This window comes from Cyprinodon tularosa, unplaced genomic scaffold, assembly GCF_016077235.1.
Source record: "Cyprinodon tularosa strain WSP-4 unplaced genomic scaffold, ASM1607723v1 ctg199, whole genome shotgun sequence".
NCBI classification, from domain to species: Eukaryota; Metazoa; Chordata; class Actinopteri; order Cyprinodontiformes; family Cyprinodontidae; genus Cyprinodon; species Cyprinodon tularosa.
This window is the reverse complement of record NW_024038729.1, coordinates 1,384,898-1,409,479: the sequence shown is the minus strand read 5'-3', so window position 1 is coordinate 1,409,479 and position 24,582 is coordinate 1,384,898. Positions and strand designations below refer to the sequence as shown.

The following is a 24,582-nucleotide window of genomic DNA, read 5'->3' as shown; positions in this document are numbered from 1 at the left end:
GCACAAAATGGAAGAAAAAAAATCTTTTTTGAACCAATCAAAATTAAATATCTTCATCAAGGAATGGCTACATGACTAAACCAGTAGATATCTACAGTTACATAAAAGGTTTAGACTGTAGAAATGACTGGCACTGTCAATAGAAAAGATGGTGAGACATCTTACATACAACACCGTGAGGAGGATGTAAAATAGGTAAGTAAAAAAAAAATAATTAAAGCTCAGTATGAATGATAATCCTCATGATTGAAGCAGAAGTAAAGCGTGGCATTTCAGGGTTACAAACTTCCTGTGGCAATCATAATAGGCTACATACATAAAAATAACTTTTTGGAGATTTAGTAAAATGAAAACACCTTGAAATAAAACAAAGGAGGAATATGTAAAACAGAACTCGAGTCAAATGTTTTGGGTCTGGAGGATCATTCAAGGTCTGGGCTATTTCCTTTAAAACACCTTGCTAGAACATAATCCTAAGTATCATAAAATCTTCATAATACCTGGATATTTTAAATATAGACCTGCTGTAATCCCCCATTCAATTGAAACTAGGTCATTACTATGTCTTTATGAGAAAAATAATGTGCATTACATGGCCATATTGAGATAGAAATGGTTTCAAAGGCACAAAAATACCCATCTTTGAAGGCCATGACCTGAATTTAATAGACCAGCTTTAGAAAAGAAGAAAAGACCCAAGACCCTGAATGCCCAAAGTAGTTGTGCAAAAATAGAAACGGTCAAAGGAACCTCTCAATGTAAGCTCCATCTTTGTGAAATATTATAACTGAAGGCTGTGTGTTTACAATAGGCAAGAGGCTGTACAACATATTATAAGCAAAGAGTGAACTAAAAGTTAGTAAAATATTATATTAAAATCAGGGTATTTTGCTTTTTTTCAAGTAAGATAAAAAACAAAAAATATATAATTAAAAGTTTTTGCATTTGAAATAAGAAAAAACATATCCATTATCGTTTTCCAAGTGCTGCATTTGCAGTTGTGTAATTTGAGGGGCCAAACTACTTTTGATTCAGTGACAGATCTGACCCTCTTAAGTTACATGGGTGAAGTGTTTGAGAAGGGCAGGCCACACGGAGCATCAACATGAAATATAATTTAATATAACTAAAATAAAGCTAACGTTTGGATAAAAACTGATGCAGTCTTTTTGCCATTAACTACTGTGCTTGGAACCTTACTTGGATTAGAAAAAGTGAACAGTACCAGAGACTCCACCCTGGTTTTCGAGAATCAATGTCCCTTTACTGTACAAACTCATTGTTTGCAGCCTTATGTTTTAAAAATGCATAAAAAAAAAAGCTTTTTTGCTAAGCCATGGCCTTGGGGCCTTGCTTATGATTGGATAGTTACAAAAAACAGCCACCTACACCATGTGTGATTGTGTATATGTGTTTAAACGTATAAGGGCATGTTTTACCCCAAAGGTCTGCTCCTCCATATTAACCAGCCGTGAGAGCTGCACAGGATACATGCAAAAACTTAGGATTTGACAATATCTCAGAATAAACAAAAGATGAATTATGAAACAAAATAAATCAGTAAGTCTCTGAGAGGAAAACGGCAAAGAGTAAGGTCATCAAGGTGGATCTCATGAGGGGTTGCTGGGTTTTAAGAGGAAGATTCAGTCTGAGATTGAGGTTTGTCACCACAATGGAAACAGAAAATGAAGCTGCACTGCTGTAAACAAGTGAGTCAACCCTCCTGCTCAGTAAATACAAGCCTGCATGAGGCAGATGGAGAGGGTGGAGGAGGCAGTACAAGAGGAGGGAGAAGGAGAAATGTTCAGGGACTGTCCCTGGTGCTGAAATCTGGAGACTACTGCTTTTCAATAGCTTTTGGTTTAGCACAAAAAAAACTAAATAAAAATAGAGGTGGCATCACATTTGAAACTTGTGCAATGTGAATAAATTCTATTTTTAGATCAAAAAACACAAAATAATTCATTTGGACAATGGTAAACTTTTAAAATCCACCATTCACAGTTTACAATATAGCTGAATTGAGTTTTTCTACACATAGCCTATCCCAAGTCCATAATCTGGCATTCTGATTACAAAGCCATGGTAGGGTGCTTCTCAACCATGTAATTCCTTTTGCAGTAAGTTACAAAGATTTCTGTAATTTATTTATTTTTCCTAACCCAATCCTCAGCCTCAAGGGACATTCATGCTGGGCTCTGAGCCTGCATACAAAAACATACACACTCATTAACCCCAGAAAAGCTTAATGTAAGGTAATCTCAACCAACAAAAATGGCTTCTGGCAATATCCATCCTCAATTTCTGTTTTAGCATTTCAAATTATGCTTTTTTTTTTTTTTTGGATAAATTATTTTTGAAGATACGATCCATTGGCATTTTCATTTTCAAATTAGTAGTCGTCAGTCTTTCGTTAACTTCTGATTTTCTAAAATGTAATGTATGTTTTTCATGCCTCTTCACTCAGGTGCTTGCTGGAATGTAGAAACGGTATGATCCGGTTTATCTGTAAGATTAGAGGTATTATAAGTCTGTCCGTCCTATTATCATTTTCAGTGATGCAGCAAAAACATAGTTGGAAAATTAAGATGATCTAAATGGGGTGCTCCAACAAGTCAGCATGGGCATTGAACCACCAATGCTAATCGACGACAGAAGGGAGGATGGAATATTTTTAACAGCTGAAAAATATTGCTGAAAATCTTTGATAATCAGATCTGTCTATTTGAATCTGTTCTGATCCTCTTCACAAGTGTTATTTGATTTAGCCTTTTTTATTATGCCAAATTTAATTAAGGTTATAAAGTATTATACAGTGCAAATATTTTACTACAGCTTTTCAAAACAAAAGATTCAATTTTTCAGGGAAGATATTGAATTAAAAACATGCAAATAAAGAATAAAAAAATGAGTGGACCCAATCAGAGGAGCTCTGATTCGTTGTCCGATACTTTCTGTAATTTCGTAAGAGGCAGGTGTTTGTGGAGCTTGCTTTTTAGTAATAAATTTCACCAAGATTTCATCTTGATTTAATAATGATTTGCAGCAAAACAGAACATATGACTTGTTCTATGTGTGATAGAACCTATACAATGACTTTGACTGATTTTAGATAGATGTTTGCCTCTTCCAAATCAGGTAGATCTTAAGAAATTAGAATATTTTGACAAAATTAAATTTCTTGTAAAAGTGAACCTTTCATTAGGGATTTATCATACATACGGGTGTATTTTAAAAATGTATTTCTTGTCATTTGTATGATCCTTACTTAAAGATCAACCCAAACTGCATCTCCATAAGGCTTGTCAGCAGGAGGAATTATGAACGTTTTTTTTAGTTTCCAGGCGCAATGCTGTTAAGTGTGTCTTTTAAAAAATGGACAAACATCAGCAGATAATATGGGGACCCACTTTCAGTGGAAAACTGTACACTGGACTTCCAACACCATGGATTATGAGCCAATCCACTCTTCTTCCAAATTCTGGCACCAAAAAAAAAAAAAAAGAAATCAAAATTTTACTTCAGGCTGGTTCTGTGGGTCTATAGTTCAGGGATGACTTAGCATGAGGTACCTGATATATATAGACCATGTTTATATTAATTTTTGCAAAGTTATTCCCACTCCTTGTGAAACTCCTGAATTATTAAATCAATTTTGATTGATAGTCCTCTCAAGGCTCTGGTTATCCCTGTACTGCTGCACCTTTTCCTTGCACTCAACTTTCTACATAAATGGTTTGATACAGAATTATGTGAACAACGGGCTGCTACCCTGTGTGGCTGCCTTTCAGGTAAAGGGTGTAAACGACGTTCTTCTAAAAATCTGTCAAATCAGCTGCCATTCCAGTGATTGTCCTTTCTACAGACCCAGACTAAGACATTTCAAGGCTAAAGAAACCTTTGCAGGTGTTTTAAGCTAACTAGGTGATTAGGGTGTGGTAGCATGGGTCTCCTAACCTGACTCCGCCAGATGGATTTGCTCAGCATATCCATCTGTTAACCTTCCATAGAAGTAATTTTGGGAAGGGGCGAAAATTCTGGTTAGCTGATTGGCCTACATTGGTGATAGACGGGCCACATTAACCAATCAGATCAACGAAGCATATGACGTAACAGAGCGACGACGAAGAGGAGCCAATTGATAGATCAAACTCTTGCCGAAACCAGTTGGGAGAAGAGCAAAAACATCTTTTCCTCTGAGAAAAGCCTCCAGAGCAGGGTTTTGCTCTTCTTTCAGTGAAGAAATACTCTGTAATTCCAATAAAACTTGCTTGATAGCCACGCTAACGGTAGTTTCATCGGCTGAAGCCGCCATGTTCTTTAGACTGAACTGTCGCGCTTCTCGTTGTGCACACCTCAACCCGCCTCAAAGCCAACGCTGATTGGACGTTCGTTTGGTGAACTGCTCCAAATTTTCTTCAACGGAGAGTCTCCAGACTGATCTGCGAGTGAAACCTTGCGAGATCAGGATGGTCTCATGAGGCTATGGGTTTCCAATATTTAACCTTCTCTGTGATACAAAATTGAATGATTGAAACAGCAATTTAAACATCTGTAAGAAATAAAGGATTGACATATTCTACTGTATGTGTAATAAATCAAAATTATGAGCTCTTCTTTCTGTAATGAGGGACAAAAAGATAATATAACAGTTTCGCTGATTGTAATTTTTTAGATACACGTGTAGCTTTAAGGCATTATATATCCTGTGTAACCATTATGCACTTACACAGCACCACAAATAGCTTTAGTAAATATGCAAACAAAACAGGTGGCACTACCTTAAACACGTGAACTGGATATTCTAAAAGGTACACATGTTAAATTGCTGTTAAGACACTCAGGGGGAATCAGTTAATCACATAACAGCAACGTACTGGAGGCTTAGGCTTCTAGACATGGTGACGTTTACTTGCTAAATTTCAAACAAAACATAAGGGGTAGTAAGTGACTTTGAATGTGGCATAGTTGTTGGTCCAAGATAGGTTGCCTTTAGTATTTGAAAAACTAATGACATCCCCCAAATTTATATGTATTACCATGTGTTGTGCTCACAGAGAATTGACAAAAAAAAGAAAATAAGGAGTGAGCCACAGCTGTATCCAAAAAAAAAAAAAATACATTGTCAGAGAAGTCAAGAACGGACAAACTGGTTTAAGATGATAGAAAATCTACTACAGCTGATGTTTACACTATATATCCTCCATTCTATCATCAATAATGGTGGTGGAAAATTAATGGTGAGGGAGATTTTTTGTTAGAGTACCTTGGTGCTCTTAGCATGAACTGAGCTTTGCTTAAGAAAAAACAGCCAAACCAGGTCTTGCTGTGAATAATATCCATTCTTTAAAGGTCACAAAACCTCGATAATGCACCATGTAAAAAAAGCTAAAATCATTTTAAACCATATTTTTGAGGGTGGCAGTGCATTTATTGTGCAACTGTTTTCTCCACTTTCTGACCCAAATCCTTGCACCCAATTCTGAAAGTAAAATCAAGCTGACAATTGCAAGGTGCACCAACAGAGTGGGTGCTGATTGTATGGAAAACCTCCCATTGTCCAACTTTTTGCATAAACACAATATAACTGATTATGCTAGATTCCCTTTAGGAAAGATCTTACACTGCTTGGATTACAGAAGACGGCTCCATTCTTGGAGGCACCCTGAGAGTAAATGGCCAGCTTGCACTCAGGCAGCACTGACAATCTGTCTCCCTGTGACATGAAAAGATTATGCAACAGGTTTTGTACTTGCAGAGGCTGTCCTGAGCTGAAGGGAATCATTGTTGCAACATAGAGCATTTAAGGTGGTACTAACAGAGGAGTGATGTCACAGGTCTGTAAATAAGGGTCCTTTTCTCGGGCACTGCAGAGACCAGGCGGGTGTGGTGACTGCATTAGCAGACGCGCGCCATCCCCGGTGCAAACACCGGCTCACAGGGATGTGGACGTTCTCATCACGGCTTTCTACCATCGCTATGACAACCCTCAGCCAGGCGAACGTGTTTTGAAGTTATTGTACTATAATTGAATCGGACCAAAAAAAAAAAAAGCAGATCAAGAGTCATTCCGGTTGTCACAGCGCAATCCATTGATGGTGCGCCGTGTCTGAGTGAAAAACACACATGCACAATGACATCCTGACATCTGCTCACCATCTGACAACAGCTTAGTATTCTCCAGACACCTCCCCCCACCCCGTCTCCCCCCCTGTGCACCCCGTGCTTTTATCATATGCTGCTTTTCTTCCTTCCTGCTCTAATGCGGCTTTTCTTTTTCACCCCTGATCAAGCATGTTTCCACCAACGACACTAACGAAGCTGATGAGCGGCTTCTTAGAATATGCAGGTTAAGAAAAGGTACAACACTTTTTCATGCTCCACTGAGAACTGACCTCCCAGTCTAACGAATCCCACTCTTCGGTAAACATCCGGAGGATTTCTCTTCATCCAAAAAAAAAAGAAGGAAAGAAAGGAAAAAAAAAAAAGGATAAGAAGAAGCGGACCAGAAGCAGCGGGTCTAAGGAGCGACCTTGCAATGCGCTGCCATTGCGCTTTTGGTGCTTCTAATCCTCATGAAATCAATTTGAACACAGAGGGGACGTCGTCAGAGGAAAACATCGCGGCTTGAAGCGTCGAGACCAACTTGAGAGACGCTGACGAACAACGCTAAGCTGTACAGTCCAGCATTTTTCTTTTTTTTTTGTGCTTCTTCTTTTTCTGCTTCGAGATGGTTGCAACCAATTAGCACACCACTTGCGCTCAGAGTCGATTCGCTCCTGACAGGGCACTCCTTCTCCGGAGCATCGCTTCTGTTGCAGCTTGGGAGAGGATGGCAGACTGTAAAACGCGCACAACTTCTCCTCTTCTAGTCAAAGCAGTGTAGACTCTAGATCCCAACGTTAATAAATCCTCATACAGCATTTTGGCAATCCATGTCCTCTGCCGGGGAGCAACAATAAAGGAAGCTTTTGAAGGTCTTCTATTAAAACACGTGAGTCGGTCTACTCCACAGCAGGAGGGAAAAAAAAAAGGTGGATTTGATCCGTAATGGGCCCTAAGCATTTGGAAAACAGGTTATGTGTTGCGGGGGGTCATAGTAAAATAACTACTCACCATTAGCACGGCAAAGTTCTTGTTATGACTGCAGTGAATAGTGGTCGTATTGCCCCCAGAGGCGGTTATGTGGCAGCCCTCTGCCCTCCAGCCACCGTGTCCATCCAGCAGGTCAAAATCCCAGTAGGCTGCGGTGGGGTCTACACCCAGCGCAAAGTGCCTGAGAGCAACGGTAACAGAGTGCAAGGCGCTGCCGCGGCTGCAGCCATCTGGAAGGAAAAGCACTACTTTGAGAAAAAAGAAGCCGAGTGAAAAACACTGTCAGTGATTTTTGGCAGAAAAAAAAACACCCATTCATGCACACAAGCAAGTCTCGGACAGTTACTGCAGCTGGAGTGTTGACTGTTTTTACTTCCACGCATCAAACATCAGCAGACTGTATTTTATGTGACCACTTTTGTTTTCATTTTATCCATTCATTCATATGATCACACCCTCTAGCCTTTTTCTATTCATACAATCCACATGTTGCGCAAAAAAAAATAAAAAAAAATACAGTCTTGACTGCGTATGTGCGCGCGCGCATGTGTGCATGCATTCGGTCCTGCGTTGACATCACACGCGTGAAAGATAAAAATTGATTTCCTCTTACCTAATTTGGCAAAGGCAACTGGTGTCGAGACGCTCCTGCGCTTCCCATCGTCTGCGAGGTTTGACGAATTCCCTGTACAGGGGAAGAGTTTTCCATTGCGAAACAGAATGAACTGCAACCTGCAAGTGGAGTTATCAACAGATTGCAACGCAGAGGAGGAGACAGGCGGACCAGCCAGCGGTAGATGGATCGAGGCGACTGCCACGGAGTTCTGCAGATGAAAAAATGAATAAATAAATAAATAAAAATCAAGGGAAACAGTTTAAGAGTTGCATCTTCTGTATTTCCAGTATTTAACTTTGCTTTGCAAATGTCCTCAATAAAAATTGCGTTTCTCTTAAGGTTTGGAAGGGACCATGAGTTAACAGGGGAACTAGTCGCACCGTTTGAAGCGTTTTGGTGTGCCTGTTAGGTCCGACTCTGCAGCAAAGGTGGAATAGTTCTTACCATTTCGGCTTGAAGGCACATCAACGCTGCAGCTTGATTTAAAGAGACAACCGTTGTGAGTTTATCCCCCATTCACCGACTAATTACCTCCGGATATGCACCCTCACAATATAACATGATGCAGAAAAAACACTTCAGTGCGACAAAAATAGGTTGGAAATGTCAATGTGTGTGAACCAGCTATCTTTTACAACAAGTGAATTCACTTTGATTCTTTTGCTGACTTCCTTACTCACTGTTGTGCAAAAGAAAAGTAACAAAAAAAAAAAACTATTAGAAAATGTCTTCCACACCCCCCTTCCCCGTTTTGGAGTTTGCAATCAAACCTTAGACTGATATTTATGCTTTTTGCCTAAACATATACATAAAATATAAAAAAAACCCCGCACCATTAAGGATCTGCAGGAGCCCAGGTTAAAAAGCTTTGGCACAGTTCATTGATAGAGATTGCATCAGGGGTTAAAATAGCAAGTTTCATTGTACCCCCTATTTGAACCTAGGTTACAAGCAAAAAGGAATAATATAATTAAGCAAAACATTCTTAAGAAAACAGCAATTAACAGCAACTATTTGTGCTGTTGCTTAAATAATCTATCATCATGATTAGAGCAGCCATCGTTATGTATTGTGATGTCACTATCTATCTTATTGCATCAAAATCAATGTCATTTTTATGGTGTAATTAACCTTACATCTCACCTTATCTCTCAAAAGTACAAGAAAGAAAGAAAGAAAGAAAGAAAGAAAGAAAGAAAGAAAGAAAGAAAGAAAGAAAGAAAGAAAGAAAGAAAGAAAGAAAGAAAGAAAGAAAGAAAGAAAGAAAGAAAGAATGAATGAATGAATGAATGAATGAAAAAAAGAAAGACTTTATTGTGGGAAATGTGTCCTCTGTTGCATCCCACTGCCACACTGAATAGTGCCTAAGGAACTTCTGTCTGGGATTAGGGATGCTCAGGGACCCACAGTGGCAGTGTGAATAAATAAAATGAATGAAGTCATCCCTTTTAAAATAAAATAACAATTATCAGAACTAATCTTTGATATAATCCAAAATAAAATGTAACAATTAGATGATTAAACATAGTGGTTGGAAAAACAAAAAACACCTCAAAAAATAAGTGCTAATTCTAATCTATACAACACTACCAGAAGGGGAAATCTTAATGACTAGGTGTTCAAATATTTCTAAGATGATAAAACAGAACACTGACATAGTTAATCAGTGTGTTGGCCCATAAAGGAAGGGCATACAGCTTGGTGTTACATCCTTATATCTAATTTAAACAGAGATAAAAGGAAAAAAAATGAAAAATCGAAAGAGGATGAAACTTAAGTGCTGAAAAAAAAAATCAGCTTTCAGCACCAGAGACAGCGACACAGACCAAGTAAACTCAAACTGCTTCATAGTTCTTGGAACCAACTGAGTCTCTGCAGGTGTGTGGATCTTACCCATGTCTCCTGGCATTGCTTCTAACAAAATCTCTGCACAAACAGCTGATTTGAATTTGCCATCAAATCAGGATGAGCCAGTGCCATATTTTGATTTCTTTTTTTTCAGGACCAGGTTTGAGATTTAAGGATTTATTTTGTGTTTTGGTTAAACTGAATTTGTACATTCATACTTGCTATTTTCCAGAGAAAAGCTTTACGCTGGCAGTGATGGAGGAAAGCAAAACAAAATTTTGACTTTCACACAAAACTGTAGAAATGTACGTAGAGCAGCAAAAAATCGACAAACAAATAAAATATATTAATCACAAATATATCACAACAAAAGAGTCATATTTCTATTTAAAAAAATGTAGCATAAACTTTGACTCCACTACAGTGGACATTATAATAAAAATCCTATCTGGGACTTTATTTACTTTTTTTACCCAGTTGGTTCTTTACACGTGCCTTGTATGTAGATGCTGACATAGTTTGATTTTAGAATCAGTGTAAAATACGCTTTAACTAAATTTTAGATTAGTTGATTTAAATTGTGCTACATAATATTTCTTGTTGATGTTTTACTAGCTGATATTGACTGCTTAGTCAACCTGGCAATCTGCCCCCTTGTACAGCCTACAGTCTTAAGAAATATGCATCTAAAACTGCCACATAGTTTTAAAACAGTAGGTAATGTAAATACGAATTTGCTTCTTTCTTTCTAGGTGTCAAGATTTTTATGACCCAACATATTTAAACAGTTGGATCTGTTTTTCTAGTAATTTAAGCAAAATTGTAAAAGCTGCTTATCCACCTCTCCAGTAATAAGCCCCAAAAGCTGGCGGAGGGACAATGCATCACTGAATTACTCCACTTTTAATGCAGCACAAGGAAATTCAGGTTGTTCTATTCTCTGTTCTTTTATTCCAATAGGGAATGTGATGAAAAATAATAATAGCTCTGAAACTGCAACATTTTGATATCCTTTTATATCTTGACAGGTCATCAACTCATGGCGTTTCACTTGTATACAGAAATATTATCTGGCATACTATCTTAACATAGATCAAGCAACAAAGCACTTCCAGGGTTACACTGTCACAATGAAAGGCCAGCAGTCTATAAATTTAGCTCTACATACAGGATGAACTTCACTCTAACTATACGCTGAAGGTAACAGAGTAAGCTAATAATGATTCTATTTATACATTTCAAGAGGAACTACAAACATCACATTCAAATCATTTAAAAGATTGCTCATCTGTTTGTCCACAACATTTATACAATATGAAATATGTAGGAGAGGAAAAAAAAACGAATACATTTTTCAATGCCAGAGAAGTAATTGTGTACAGTAGTTATTATTTAGAAAGACACAAAAGCACAGAGTTGTTCATCAAATGATCTTAAAGGAATAGTACACCCAAAACATGATTAGCCTTCATTTTCTACTCACCCCCATGCTGAACAACACTCTGGAGTACTTTTTTGATATCTCAAATGCATCTGGAGATCTGGGAAGCTTCTTGCTGTCTGCTGACATTCAAATAACGGAGGTCTATGGCGCCCGAGGCAGAAAGGTCCATAAAAGTCCACAAAAAAAGTGTAAATTTTCCTTCATACTGCTCGTCCAATGTATTCCAAGTGTCCTGAGTGGGTAGCATCCAGAATTTACTCGAAACGAAGTCATTTAGAATGTTTTTAGAGCATAAACAGTAGTGTATAGGATTTCCTGAAAGCGCGCACATGCGCGTTCACGACGCTACTGAAGCCGGCAGACCAAACCAGCGCATTCAGCTCGGCAAAAAACTCATGCTCTTCCTCAACACTGAAGTCCTCAGACATTTTTCTTTCGTTGTTTCTTTCTTTGCACAGGTAAACAGCACATTTCTTCTTCTACGCTTGCATTATTGGCAGAGCAGACGCTGAATGCGCACTTTCATCTGGCTTGGTCTGCCGGCTTCCGTAGCGTTGTGAACGCACATGTGCGCGCTTTCAGGAAGTCCTATACACTACTGTTTATACTCTAAAAACATTCTAAATGACTTCGTTTCGAGTAAATTCTGGATGCTACCCACTCAGGACACTTGGAATACATTGGACGAGCAGTATGGAGGAATATTGACACGTTTTTTGTGGACTTTTATGGACCTTTCTGCCTCAGGCACCATAGACCTCCATTATTTGAATGTCAGCAGACAGCAAGAAGCCTCCCAGATCTCCAGATGCATTTGAGATATCAAAAAAGTACTCCAGAGTGTTGTTCAGCATGGGGGTGAGTAGAAAATGAAGGCTAATCATGTTTTGGGTGTACTATTCCTTTAACTTGGAATAAGGGGAATGATGAGGGTGATAGTACTAGTTTATAAAAGAAACAATGGTCATGGCTTTTCTGATAAGGGAATGTTTGAGATTTAAGCTCCAATAAATGAAAATAAATCAACATTTGTATCAATAGATGCATGTAAATAACATTTCAGTGAGGAGTACTACACAATGTTAAGCACAGCATTGCACATGCTGCACACAAGTGGATAACATGTCGCGCACAATTAGAAGAAATCATAGTGAGAGAATATTATTAGACTTTAATTTATCTTCTAAACCAAAAGTGACTTATTGTAGGTTAACACTAAAAAGAAGAATTTCATAAATCAAACAAAAGGTATCTACTGTACCCTCTTTAGCTATAGCAACATCAGTGGACTCTTTCTGTTGCTATAAAATGATCAATGACATCAGTCTACCCCAGGGGTGGGCAATTCCAGTTCCTGAGGGCCGGTATCCTGCAACTTTTAAATCCATCACTGGTCCAACACACCTGAATCAAATGACAGAGTTACCTCCTCAGCATGCAGTTAGTTCCTCCAGAGTCCTCTCAATCATCTAATTACTTGATTCAGGTGTGTCCAACCAAAGGCACATCTAAAAGTTGCAGGATACCGGCCCTCAGAAGACTGGAATTGCCCACCCCTGGTCTACCCACTATTTACTGGGATCTTTTGAGGAGTGTGTTGCATGTACAACGTGTAAAAAGCCAACCACAGCATATCAATTCAGCTCGTGATCTGGGCTTTGACTCAGGTTAGGACTTTTCATGTCTTAATTCACTGCAAGTTCTCTTGTTTGTATTACAGATGGTCTCACATTTTCATTAAGCACAGTCTTGTAGAATTCACAGTGATTCTATAATAATGAAGGCCGGCCAGGTGCTGCTGTCGCATGTCAACCACAGACCATGATCCTTCACCTCTTTGCTTTACAGTTGGCATGTGTTTATTTTTCTGGATTTTCTTGGGTTTAGGCTGGAAATTTCCCATGTTCTGTTGTCCAAAAACATCTGTTTTAGAGTCATATATCCAAAATTTATTCCAGAAATCCTATGCCTCTTTGCACGTCTCCCATGGAAGTAAAATTTGAGCACTCTCCTCCTGACATTTTTTTCTATTAGAAGCAGCGTGAGCCTTCTATTGGTCCCAGAATTTAAAGGTTTTTGAAGATATCTTTTTTTTTTTTTACCTTTATTTAACCAGGAAAAAAATCCCATTGGGATTAGAAACCTCTTTTTCAAGGGAGTCCTGGCCAAGAGGAAGCAAAGTTACATAAGAAACAGATACATTAAATTTAGCATCCTACTGTCTGCTCTCAGGCTAAGCCTGATTGGAAGGCAACACCCAGGCACCAAATAACCTATTTCATTCATGTCAGTAAAAGTTTTCTAATTGTAGCCAGGTTTAATTACTGTTTATATAGTAACAAGGTATCCCTGCACATGATGGTGGGTCTTTTGAATGTCCTTCCCTTGTATATTTAATTATTCAAAAGTATACCAAACTTCAGAGTACATAGTTTAAACAAGGTAAAGAACCTCTTCATAGTTTTAATTGAGATTTCATAAATTCCTTCTTCAGTAGAAATTACTGATTTGTTTAGTCTAATTTCTAAGCATTGTTAAAAAATGTATTACATGTTCATGCATATAAATATGTTAAAGAAACACAGACTTTAATAGGGTTTCCTAATTATTTCACATGAAATACATTTTCTGTAACTCTTACAGAAATTACGAGGAAGCTGATTGTGTTCAGCTTTTCTTTCACTAAATAATAAGGTGAGTAAAATGGAGGATGGAAAGTGATGAAGTGAAGACAAGGAAGACCGGGGATGAGGTAAAAAAAATAGCAAAACAGAAAAGTGTTGATCACAGTTATAAAGGCAAAGGTGATTACGCACTAAGAAGTGGAAAGAGATGAACAGATGGGAGAGGAAGAGCATCACACAGATACGGTACAAGAGGAAAAGGCATGAGGTTAGACATCATGTGGAGCTCAGACTATGTGAGTAGAGAAAACAATACTTCAAGTCACCACAGGTTACCACCAACAGAGCTGGGCCTGAGCTTGTGTTTACATTACCATAGCACTGACTTTGGATCTATGGAATAATGCCCAAAAGGGGTTTTAAAAAAATATCAATACAGTCATATCTAGTCATATTTTTCATTGTAACAATTTCTCCATAGGTCTGACTAAAAAGACAAGACAGTGATGTTCCCAAAAAATGCTGTTACCCCTATTCATAAGAAAAAACTAAGAAAAAGATTTACTAAAGACTACATTTATTTTGTTAAATAAATACTGAACCCTTTTTCCATTTTCTTCTGTCATAAATACTGTATCAGACATCTAGACCATGTCGTGAAAACCAGAACCAAACACGTAGACGCACCAATTATTTCCTTTTATTAATTTTTTTTTTCACTGATTGATTGAAAAATAGCTGAAACCCTGATCTGTTTTAATTCAAGTTTTAAAAAAAAACCTATCATCAGTATTACTTTTAACTCTTCAGATTAAACAATTGACAAAAAAATCATTCATTCCATGTCTTTTCTTTACTTTGATTTATTATTCCACTGCAATGTCTTTGTTTTCATCTTTTTCAATTATTATCTTTTTGCTTTTGATATTGTAGATTTTGTGTTGGGATCTGGAGCTGTACCACCTTCCTCCAGCAGAGTGCGCCGTGGGTCTCCTGGAGCTGGAGCCTTCCAGCACACCTGAGACGCATCTACTCATCAGGAGACCTCCCCTTTATAATCAGCTGCCAGACCTTGCTTCGACGCCGCAGTGTTGACCTTAGTTTGGTTAGCAACCTGAGCCTCTGAAACCTAAGAATCTTAGTTGTCTCAAGTGAGAGATCAGATTCTAACTCTCCTCTGTTTTTGCCTCACAGGAAACCTGTCTCTAGCCTGAAGCTCTGGGTGAGCTTAACCTGCCAATCTGCCCTGGTGAGCCAAACCTGAAGATTCCTATGTGGATTCCCCTGCTGCTCTTTGTGAAGAGCTGGAAACTCTGATCAAGCTCTGCCATTCAAAGTCAGAAGCTAGACGCTGCAGCTGCTCGTGTACTCTGCTGAACCAACAGTCTCTGGACCCAACGGTTCCCTCTCTCTCAAAGAGAAACCCGGACCCAGTCAAGGTAGAATCTGAATTATCTAAGGACTCATTACTCATCAGCCTTCCCTGCTAATCAAACTATCATCTCTGCAGACTTAAGTGAACCAGCCCGGACCAGCTCCTGATCCTTTACATTATCTTGTGTCTCTGAACTTTCTATAAACTCTGTTAAACTTGTACCCAGCCTCCGTTGTGTTCTGCATGTGGGCTAAGAACCTTAAACCCATCATGACATTTTGTAAGTTTCTCCACTGTGAGATCAACAAAGTCAATCAATCAACCAATCAATCAATCAACCAATCAATCAATTAGCATTTCCTACAAAAGAAGTACAAATTCAAACAGAATCTCACATTGCAAGCTTTGAATTAACCAATTGGATAAATAACGATTGATTCTATGCTTAGACTTAGACAAACTTATTCTCATTCTGTATGCACAGAGTGTATACGAAACAAAATTTCGACGCATACAGCTTTTGCAACAGTGAATGAGCAGCTTAGCGGTGAAATTAACATTTCCAATTGTAAAATGCAGCAGTGATCAAAATGTAAACAGTGTAGGAGAAAATGGAAATCAGTTTAAAGACATGGTGAAAAAGGCATTGATATGGAGGGTTTAGTGTAGTGCAAAATGAATAAATAATTAAGGTGCTGTAGAAGACTGAGTTGAGTTCTATTTAAAGGGATGTAGTCTTTATGTAGTTAAATACAGTGTAGCACAACATATTTCTTTTATGAAAGGTCATGTTAAAAAAAAACTGGTTTTCACCTAATCATATGGTTAAAAAGTATGAAAAGTGTGTTTAAATATGAAGGAGGCTCATTAAAAACAAAGAAAAACAAATAAGTCACAAGAAGTTCATACCCCGCAAAATCTGGCAAAAAAATTTTTGTGTTGGCCCCACCTCAGAGATAAGCCATAGATTTAGACCTGCCATGACTCAAGTTTATCAGGAACTTTTTTGTCTGACGCTGTTTGTTTTCACTGGCCACAGTGATGTCATATGTTCAATGTTAGGAAACCTTAACACCACAGAGATGCAGGGATCTGGATAACTTTCTTGCTCACACTCACTTCTTTTCCTGAAAATAATTCAATAATGGTAAAACAGGAGCTGGGTTGTACATAAACGTAGTGGCTTTACATTAGAGCCTGGGGTGATTCAACAGCGTCAGCTTTGTTTGCTATTTGTTTCTGCATCGACTCTCTCTTGAAAGGCTATTGATTTTCACCCTGCAGTGTGTGTCTGTGGGGAACGAAAAAAGACAGAGCATCCTTGCCTTGAAACTTATGTTGCATCATTTCCTTTCTGTGAACGGCTTAAACTTGACAGTCTATTTTCAAGACGTGACAGGATACAGACATCAGGGGGTGAGCTGGAGAATTGAGGGTGGTTGACAGAGGAGGAGTTAAATGTGGGCATTGCGCTCTTTTTTAGTAGGACTCCTCTTATACATCAGAAAGAAATGCAGTTGACCTCTTTCCCTTGGGGAGATGTTTTCAAATCACACATCTGTTGAAGATAAATTTTATCTTACGCACTTGCCCTTTTCTACTTTTTCTGCATCTTTTATCCTCTTTTATGTGGCATATCAAAGGGATTTACAGCCCAGAGGGTCTGCTATAAGCCATGGCATGAACAGGGTCTCATTCTAAGAAACAATCTATGCTCCTCCTGAGCAACTCAAACAGCCATATTTCCTCAATCTAACATCACCAGGGACCCCTCACATCAGAGTTGATTTAGCTGTCTCTACCTAAACTGCGTGACCTTTCCCAGAGCCCCATCCAATTCTAACAGCATTGCATGCTGTAGCCGTGGTAACCACAATCAGGCACTCCCCTTTGACTCTTGCTCAAGCCTTGAGATAATTTTCCTTCTTTTTTTCCAACTCATTCCTTTTTCACAGGGGCAAACAGGTGAATGCCTGCAGTTCTCTTCTTTTCAGGGTGTTCAAACATGTCTGCTTCACTTCCCTCTGCACCTGCCTCATGATACACAGCACTGCCTAATAAAATCAAAAGCGTCATATACCCTGCAGGGGAAAGACTTGGCTCCTGGACTTAAATGTGATAAGTGCTTAATGTGAATGGAGGAGTTGCAGTCTGGCAGGGTTTCTTTGTTCGGATTCACTATTAGACCTATCAATGCACCTGTTGCTTTTCACAGCCCCACCAAAATGGATACAAATCCATTAAACTATTTACTTTTACAAACTTTAGTGCATTTTATTTGACCTGACTTTACTGTTTATTCATTTGAACATCAACAAATTTTTTATAACGTAATTTGATTATTAGGCATTTAATGTTTATCATTTTTAACAATATTAAATAGGTGAATCAGGTGACATAAATAAGAATTATAAAAGAACCCCCAACCCCTTAGAGAGGAACAGAAACCCTCACCTTTCAGCCAGGGCAACAAATTCCCTTCAACTACCCCCTTTCAGAGACATAGACAGGTATCGGGTATTACAGGCTTAACAAAGAAGCCAAACGACCCCCATTCCAAAGGGGCGGACCCGTTCATCCGTTTTAATTTTCATGTTTTCTAAACCAAAACAACTGGGCAACTGTATAAAGTATTGCACTGTATAAAATATTTCTGACACTTTGAATTCAAAAAACTTCCTGGATGGGAGGGAAATGTCTTGAAACTTGAAAATAATGTCCAGTGGATTGTTTTTTAAGTTTTTGGAATAATAAAAGAAAACACATCTTAACCTTTTTTCTGCATGTATAGAATATAATTAAAGAGGCAAAGTCTGGTGAGGAAAAATCAGGTAGCCCGCAGTTTTATTACCATTTAAAATAGTTAAAATCACACAGATATATAAGCAAGGTCTGGCTCTCTACTATATCACAGATCTATTATGCCTTTATTTACCTGCTAAGAGGCTGAGGTTTTGGATCAGAACCTTCTCATGGTCCCTTGCATTTGCTTTAAATCCTGATGGGAACAGTCCAAAAGGCTCCTGAATGATCTCCTACCCTTACATTTCCTTGACTCCCTTGATGCTTTGTGCACATTTAAGACCCACCTGTTTGTCCGAGTATTTTGACTACATCAATGACTTGGTTGTATGACCTCCATACTCATTTTATGTTTATTCCCCTGAGATGGCAGTTCAATCTGTATTTTTGTAGTGCTTTTGAGAACTTTTTGTGAAGCATTTTGTAATCTTCCCTTGTCTGTTAAAATTGCTATATAACTTTTATTTTCCTGACTTACATCAGGCAAAAATAATGAGAAAACACTCAGCTCATCAAAGAAAGTTTGTCAGGTTTATACCTAATACTGGTAACCCTGGGGTGCTCCTGGTTGTTGGCCTGACACTAAAAAGTATAATGAGATTGAAAGAGCCTCATAAGGTTTATGGAAAGAGGATTATAGCATTGTATGACTCCGGTAATTGATAATATACTGTACTAGCCTCAGAAGCAACCAAAATCAGCCAATGGGCTATCTAGAAGACTGAGGTGTTCAAAACGATTGGTACCACCCCCAGATCTGGCCACTCAAATGAGTTTACCCTTAAAGTACTAGCCTTCAAGATGGTAAAAGAAGTCCCTAAAAAACAAATTCAGTCATTATCCTACCTTAATATGAAAAGGAATAAATATGAAATCTAAATTAATTGTGCAACAATCCATCCATCCATCCATCCATCCATCCATCCATCCATACATACATGCATACATATATACATACATACATGCATGCATACATACATAACGGCTATGGGTACTTAGAAGGCAAACACCTTTCTTTTTGATATAAACTCCTAAAAGACTGATTGTTTTTTGTGGCTGTGTATATAAAGTGAATGTAATATAAAGGGCAGCTTGCTCTGCCATCTTCAGCCAAGAAGAACTGCTGACAGGCACAATGGGAGATTTGCATAATTTCTTTTGTAATCATTGGCACTCCTGTCACTGCGGACGTGGTCAAAAGCACAATGACAAATATAGACTGGCAGACTTCAGGAGGCTCTTTTTGCTCCCAGTGCTCTGGATTCAGAAAATAAATCAGTGTGGAACTTTAGTAAAGTCTCAAAGGCCCTCAAAATTTAACGTGTCTATGTTTAGCCAGATTTATATAATCTAAGAATATAAATTAAACAGTTCTAATAAATTATAAAGCCTCAAAGCTTTATTTGTTGTAACGATATATCAATTTTATCCTTGTTTGAGAAACAAAACACATAATTCCTTCATGGTTACTATGCCAACAGGGTTCTGTTTTCTCTCAAGGGGTTATGTTGTTTAGAAGCGGGATGAGCCGATTTGATGCAGGAAATCACGTTCTTTGGAGACAGTGAGCTGCGCTTCAGACGTCAGCTAAGCTCTCTTCACTCAGCTGTGACTCAAAGTGTCACATCACAGACTTGCCTCAATGCATGCGTTGAAGAGGCTCCGACAAATACAGGGGAATCGTTTGATTGAAATGTCATAGCCGAGTGCAAATTAATTAATGTATTGTCTATCAAAGCATAACTAATAAACTAAAAGCATATTTAAAAGCAGATCTTAGCCAGAGAAATCACTGATGTTAAATGTATAATTTAGCCTGCATATTTCAATGAGGCTTTGTCTTGCTAGCTTCTTGGTTTTACAGTGCTGTAGCTTAATGTGCACCAACAAATGTAAAGCAAAAAATTACAATGACTCAGAGCATGATGTCCTCAGTAAAAAATAAAAAATAAATAAAAGATTTTTAATACAGTACTGCCATGATAAGAAACTATTCTGGTACATAGAGAGATATGTAGAGGGGGAAAAAAGTTTTTTCCAATAATGCCTCTCCCATTTTTCTTAAAAACTCACCACAGCAACAAAACCCCTTATTCTAACTTTATCAGCTTTGGTATCGAGCCCACCAGAGATTTGGGGATTATAAATTGAATAAAACTTCCAATGCAGACAGTTTTCGAAAGGAATGCAGAACACTGGGGAAAGCTGCTCACTATGAAGTGTTTATTTTTATCCGCCCTGATAGGAAAATAACAAGCAGCCAACATATGCTTACTTCAAAATGTGCAAGGAAATAGATGAAGTTGCTGTTGAATCTCAACATTTCAACAGCTTTGTAAGGTTCAGTTGGAACAACTTTATTTTATTACAGTTAAATCTTACCAGGGCATGAATTAAAAAAGCTAATATAATAAAAAATGTAATTGCATTCAGAAATGTATAGCTCTTTAGCAGAAGTAGTGAAAAGTTGTTGAGCTATATAGCCATTAATCTCTCTACAAAAAGCGCTTGCAGATTAATTGTTTACAATTTAGTTTTAATCTTCTATGAGATGTAAGAAAAAACAAGGCCCTGAAACTGACTGCTGCTGTGATGGTTGACGATAGCGGAAGAAGCACAGAATCGGATGTTCCTATAGATATAATTTCAGTGGGTATCAGAGAGCCAGAAGAGGAAGACAGCCGCCATCAAACAGCAAAGCATATGTTTTGGGGGAAGCTCCTAATATGTTTAAGCTATTAGCAGAGCCAATGGTGCCACACAGCACTGAAACATCAGAGGTAAGGCTGAACAGCTAAGAGGAGTAGCAGACATAATGGATTCAACTTAAAGAGAAACCTGTATTTCAATATTTCACATGCATTTAATATTTACATATACACTCGTTTACAGCATCTTTAAATCATGCCGAACAATACCCATCAGGCATATAAAAGAACTGAAACGATCACCCTGATAATTAAAAAGTAAATGGTCTTTACCTAAACAAGCACACAGCATTTCTATGAGTTTATGGAGGTAGGAATATTATGGATGTAAAACGACTAAAGTCTGCTGCTTATTTCTTAGAACCGCTGCTGATGTTTGGTGACAGCTTGATCTTTGTCAAGTCGAGGTAGATATCCAGAAAGGGGAGGTGGAGACTGTAGCCGAGCAGCTTCCTCCTGGCTTGACTTTTTCCTGACAGCTGGTAATAACAGACTGCATGACATTGTCAGCATATCCTGCAAGACATCAATAAAAATATTAATCCAGAAAAGACTTGTATGCATTTACTATACTAAAAAACATTTTGCTTCTTGTGACATAATGACTTAAAAAAACATTCAGCAAACTGGTGAGCTGTAGTCAGATGAAATTCACTGGCTAGAATACATTCCCCAGGATTCAAAAAAATAATTTAATAACATCTGTATTTCCAAAATAATTTACGTTTTCTTTACCCTTTATATAAAGAATGCATTGAAATTTAAAACCAAAAAAGTGAAATGATATAATAATTAGCCTGTTATAATGTACAGCTAGAATATTCTTATTAACCAATGTTCCTGTGAAAACTGTTTCTCGATGAGCAAAATATGTTTCTGGTAGAGTTTCCTCCACTTTTTCCAAGGAGTCCAATTAACACAGTTGGTGAGTGCAACTCATCTCCTGTTATAGAAATACATATTTAAAATTTCTGATTATGTAAGAACAATAACTACCAACATCTGAAGTTACTTTTGTGACAAGGAAGTTTTCTTACCTGCTGTGCTTTGATCCGTTTTGTTATATCTTATTCTTTTCAAACTCGATGTACTGAAAAACATGGAAATAGCGCTTCCAAACTTCTCATCTTCTGCTGTATTCTGTTGTCTGTGGTGCTCAGAGCAAAACCAGCTCTGCTTGGTCGGACCAGTCCATCTCATACAGCTCTGATCCGGGCAGGTCTCAAACTGTTTGCTTCAGGCACTGGAAAAAACTGAAATCTAGAAAAGTAATTTTTTCTTAAAATAAGTGCGTTTGTTCGTGGATTGAGGAGGTAAAAGAGACATTTTGCCAAAGGAACAAGACAATTTAAACGTAAAATAAGAAAACACAATTGCATTGTCTTATTTCAAGTGCATATGAGCTTAATATCTTATTCTAAGAGTAAAAAAACTCATCCCATTGGCAAACTATCTCTTTTAGCTACTCATGTTAATGGTAAATACACTTAATTGAAGACATTTTTACTTATTTCTAGATCGTTTTTCCAGTGGGAGAGAAGATCAAACCAATGTCTGTTGTCAGGAGGGTATTACAGTATCCCTAAGAACGATCCGTTCCACCTTATTTGATTACAATTTTTACGCAGCTTAGACCTCAACAGGTTATCATTGATGCTTGTATAATGAAAAACCAGAGTTTCCCTATAATGACACATATAAAGTTCAATTTGATCTGGACATTTCTAAAAGGAAATAATCCTATCTCAGTCCAGCTGTCTTTAATTTTAATACATTGTGAATTAGAGGTAATTGCCTTCAATACTGATATGCTTTACTTCCAATTTCTACATTTGTGGGAAAAGCCTGTCAAAGACACTTTAAGGTATGACTGTAAGACTTTTAATTGATTGTTTATTCTCACTTGAGAAAAAAAAAAGTGTTTTCACACCTAACATACATAGTGAGCTATCCTTAGAATATGTAGGGATCAAAGCTAACAGCAGAAAATAATGTTAGAAACATAACTATTACAATGGTCTAAGATAATATTATATATATTTAATGCTATTCTGCATGTAATACACAGATGGATGATGAGGTACTGAGAGAGGATGGCTGAGATAAGAGAAATGAGAGTAATGTCTGTTTATAAGAGTTATATTTACAAACATTGAATTTTTATTATTGATATTCTTTTATAATAAACTTAATCCATACTAGAGCTCTATTGAAAAAAAAATAACTACAATATGGCACCATTAGATTTTTATTTTATTTTTTAATTTGAATTAGGACAATGCACATTCATCAACATGTCAGCATAAAGCATCAATGTAAATATGCCAGAATTAGCACAACAGCTAATTTGCATCCGCTGTCCTAAGGCAGGTAAAAACAGTGAACATTAAACAAGACACTACAGAGTGGACACAAACAGATAAGATGCCAATAACATAAAATCACAATAAAATTAGGTTAACAATAAAATGAGGTTAACAGGCTCATGGAAACAGATCAATTTACCTGTGAACACATGTCTGGTTAGTTTTCAACCAATGTTTCGAGGAGAATTTAAAACGTATTTAGGTTACACAGCCCCTAACATGAGCTGGCAGTGTGTTCCATTTAAGAATTCATTAAGGGGCACCAATAAGAAACCATATTTTGCAGTCTTTTTTAAGACAACAGCTAAAATGACACACACACACATATACATACACACACACACACCAAAAAAAAGAATAAAGAACAAAATATAATCTGTGCATTTTTGAAGGCCATCAATGGAAAGACCTCGGTGGGAGCTAAAAAAGCATAGGCTAACACATTCCGAGTAACCAAAGAAATCTATTTTGACGGCTCTTAACAAGCAGCAAAACATACCTCTGTATTTGAGCAGCTGTAAAGTATCCACTGTGGTGAAGATGCCGAGAGAAGTAAAACTGTCGATATTGCAAGAAATCACATTGAGTGCTCCAGAGAATATATATTTTCACACTATGGATTGTGAACTTCACATAATTGAATTGTCAGTGCTCTTGAGAGAGACCTTGACTTCACTGCTAAGATTAAATTTACATTTTATTCCTACAGTTTAGCAGGGACTTTGACGTACATTTTTGACTTAGATAAAAATAAAATAAAGAGAGGTCAAAGAGAAACATATCATTACTTAGAGCAGGGATTTCCACATTGTTCTGTGCTGCAGCCCCAAAATAGCATTAGCTTCTGGTCAGGAACCCTAGTAGTAAACTAACACTAAAAAACAAAACATCTCCAGTCTGTGTGTTGGAAGGGCTGCGCTAGAATGTCTTCAATGTCCACATGTAAACATAATCATTATTTTGTTTTGTGTGCCTTTCAATCAAAAAAATCCAGACAATTTGTGTAACGGAAACCTCATCAGCTAAGGTGGGATAGTCCTTTCCTACCTACATACTCAGTCAGAGACAGAGCCTCAAATTTGAAATGTAAATCCCCATTTATGTTCATTCATGTTAAAATTATATTATCATCAGTTACAGTTTACAATAATTTTACAGTGATTACAAAACGATTCTATGTTAATGAAAACATTTTTTAAATTGTATAATTATTTTACAATTTTTCTCCACATTTTCTGAGGTTCTTCTTGTGTTCTGACAGATAGACATGGTTTGGTAAAATATTCCAAAAAGGGAGAGCTACACACTCACTCATACATTTTTTCTTTTGATTTAAATGGAAAACAAAATACTTGTCAATGAAATTTATACCAGAAGTATTTGGTTTTCATAGTCTTGTGCCTTAAGCTCAACAACAAACCCTTTGAACTAAATATTAAACTTCCTGCAGGACTAAAAAAAACCTGTATATATATATATATATATATATATATATATATATATATATATATATATATATATATATATATATATATATATATATATATATATATATATAAAAATTTTTTTTTTTTTAGAAATCAATGAAAAATTGGCCTCTATTCGATAAGATGTAGTTTCTGTTTCAACAGCAAGTTCAAAGTATGAACAGCATTGTTTGTAAAAATTTCCCTGTGAAGTTTTCAGCTATGTTTACTGTAAAAC

At 37.3% G+C, this 24,582-nt stretch overlaps 1 protein-coding gene across 1 annotated transcript in view; it reads right to left on the bottom strand.

The window, feature by feature from the left end:
- LOC119782907 (adhesion G protein-coupled receptor A3) overlaps window positions 1–24,582 on the bottom strand; it is a 282,681-nt gene that overhangs the window by 102,568 nt on the left and 155,531 nt on the right. The window contains exons 13-14 of the mRNA XM_038284112.1: window positions 7,709–7,919; window positions 7,117–7,325 (exon numbers count right to left, since the gene is read on the bottom strand). Of these exons, the coding sequence (XP_038140040.1) occupies window positions 7,117–7,325; window positions 7,709–7,919 (420 nt within the window). The remainder of the gene's footprint in view (window positions 1–7,116; window positions 7,326–7,708; window positions 7,920–24,582) is intronic.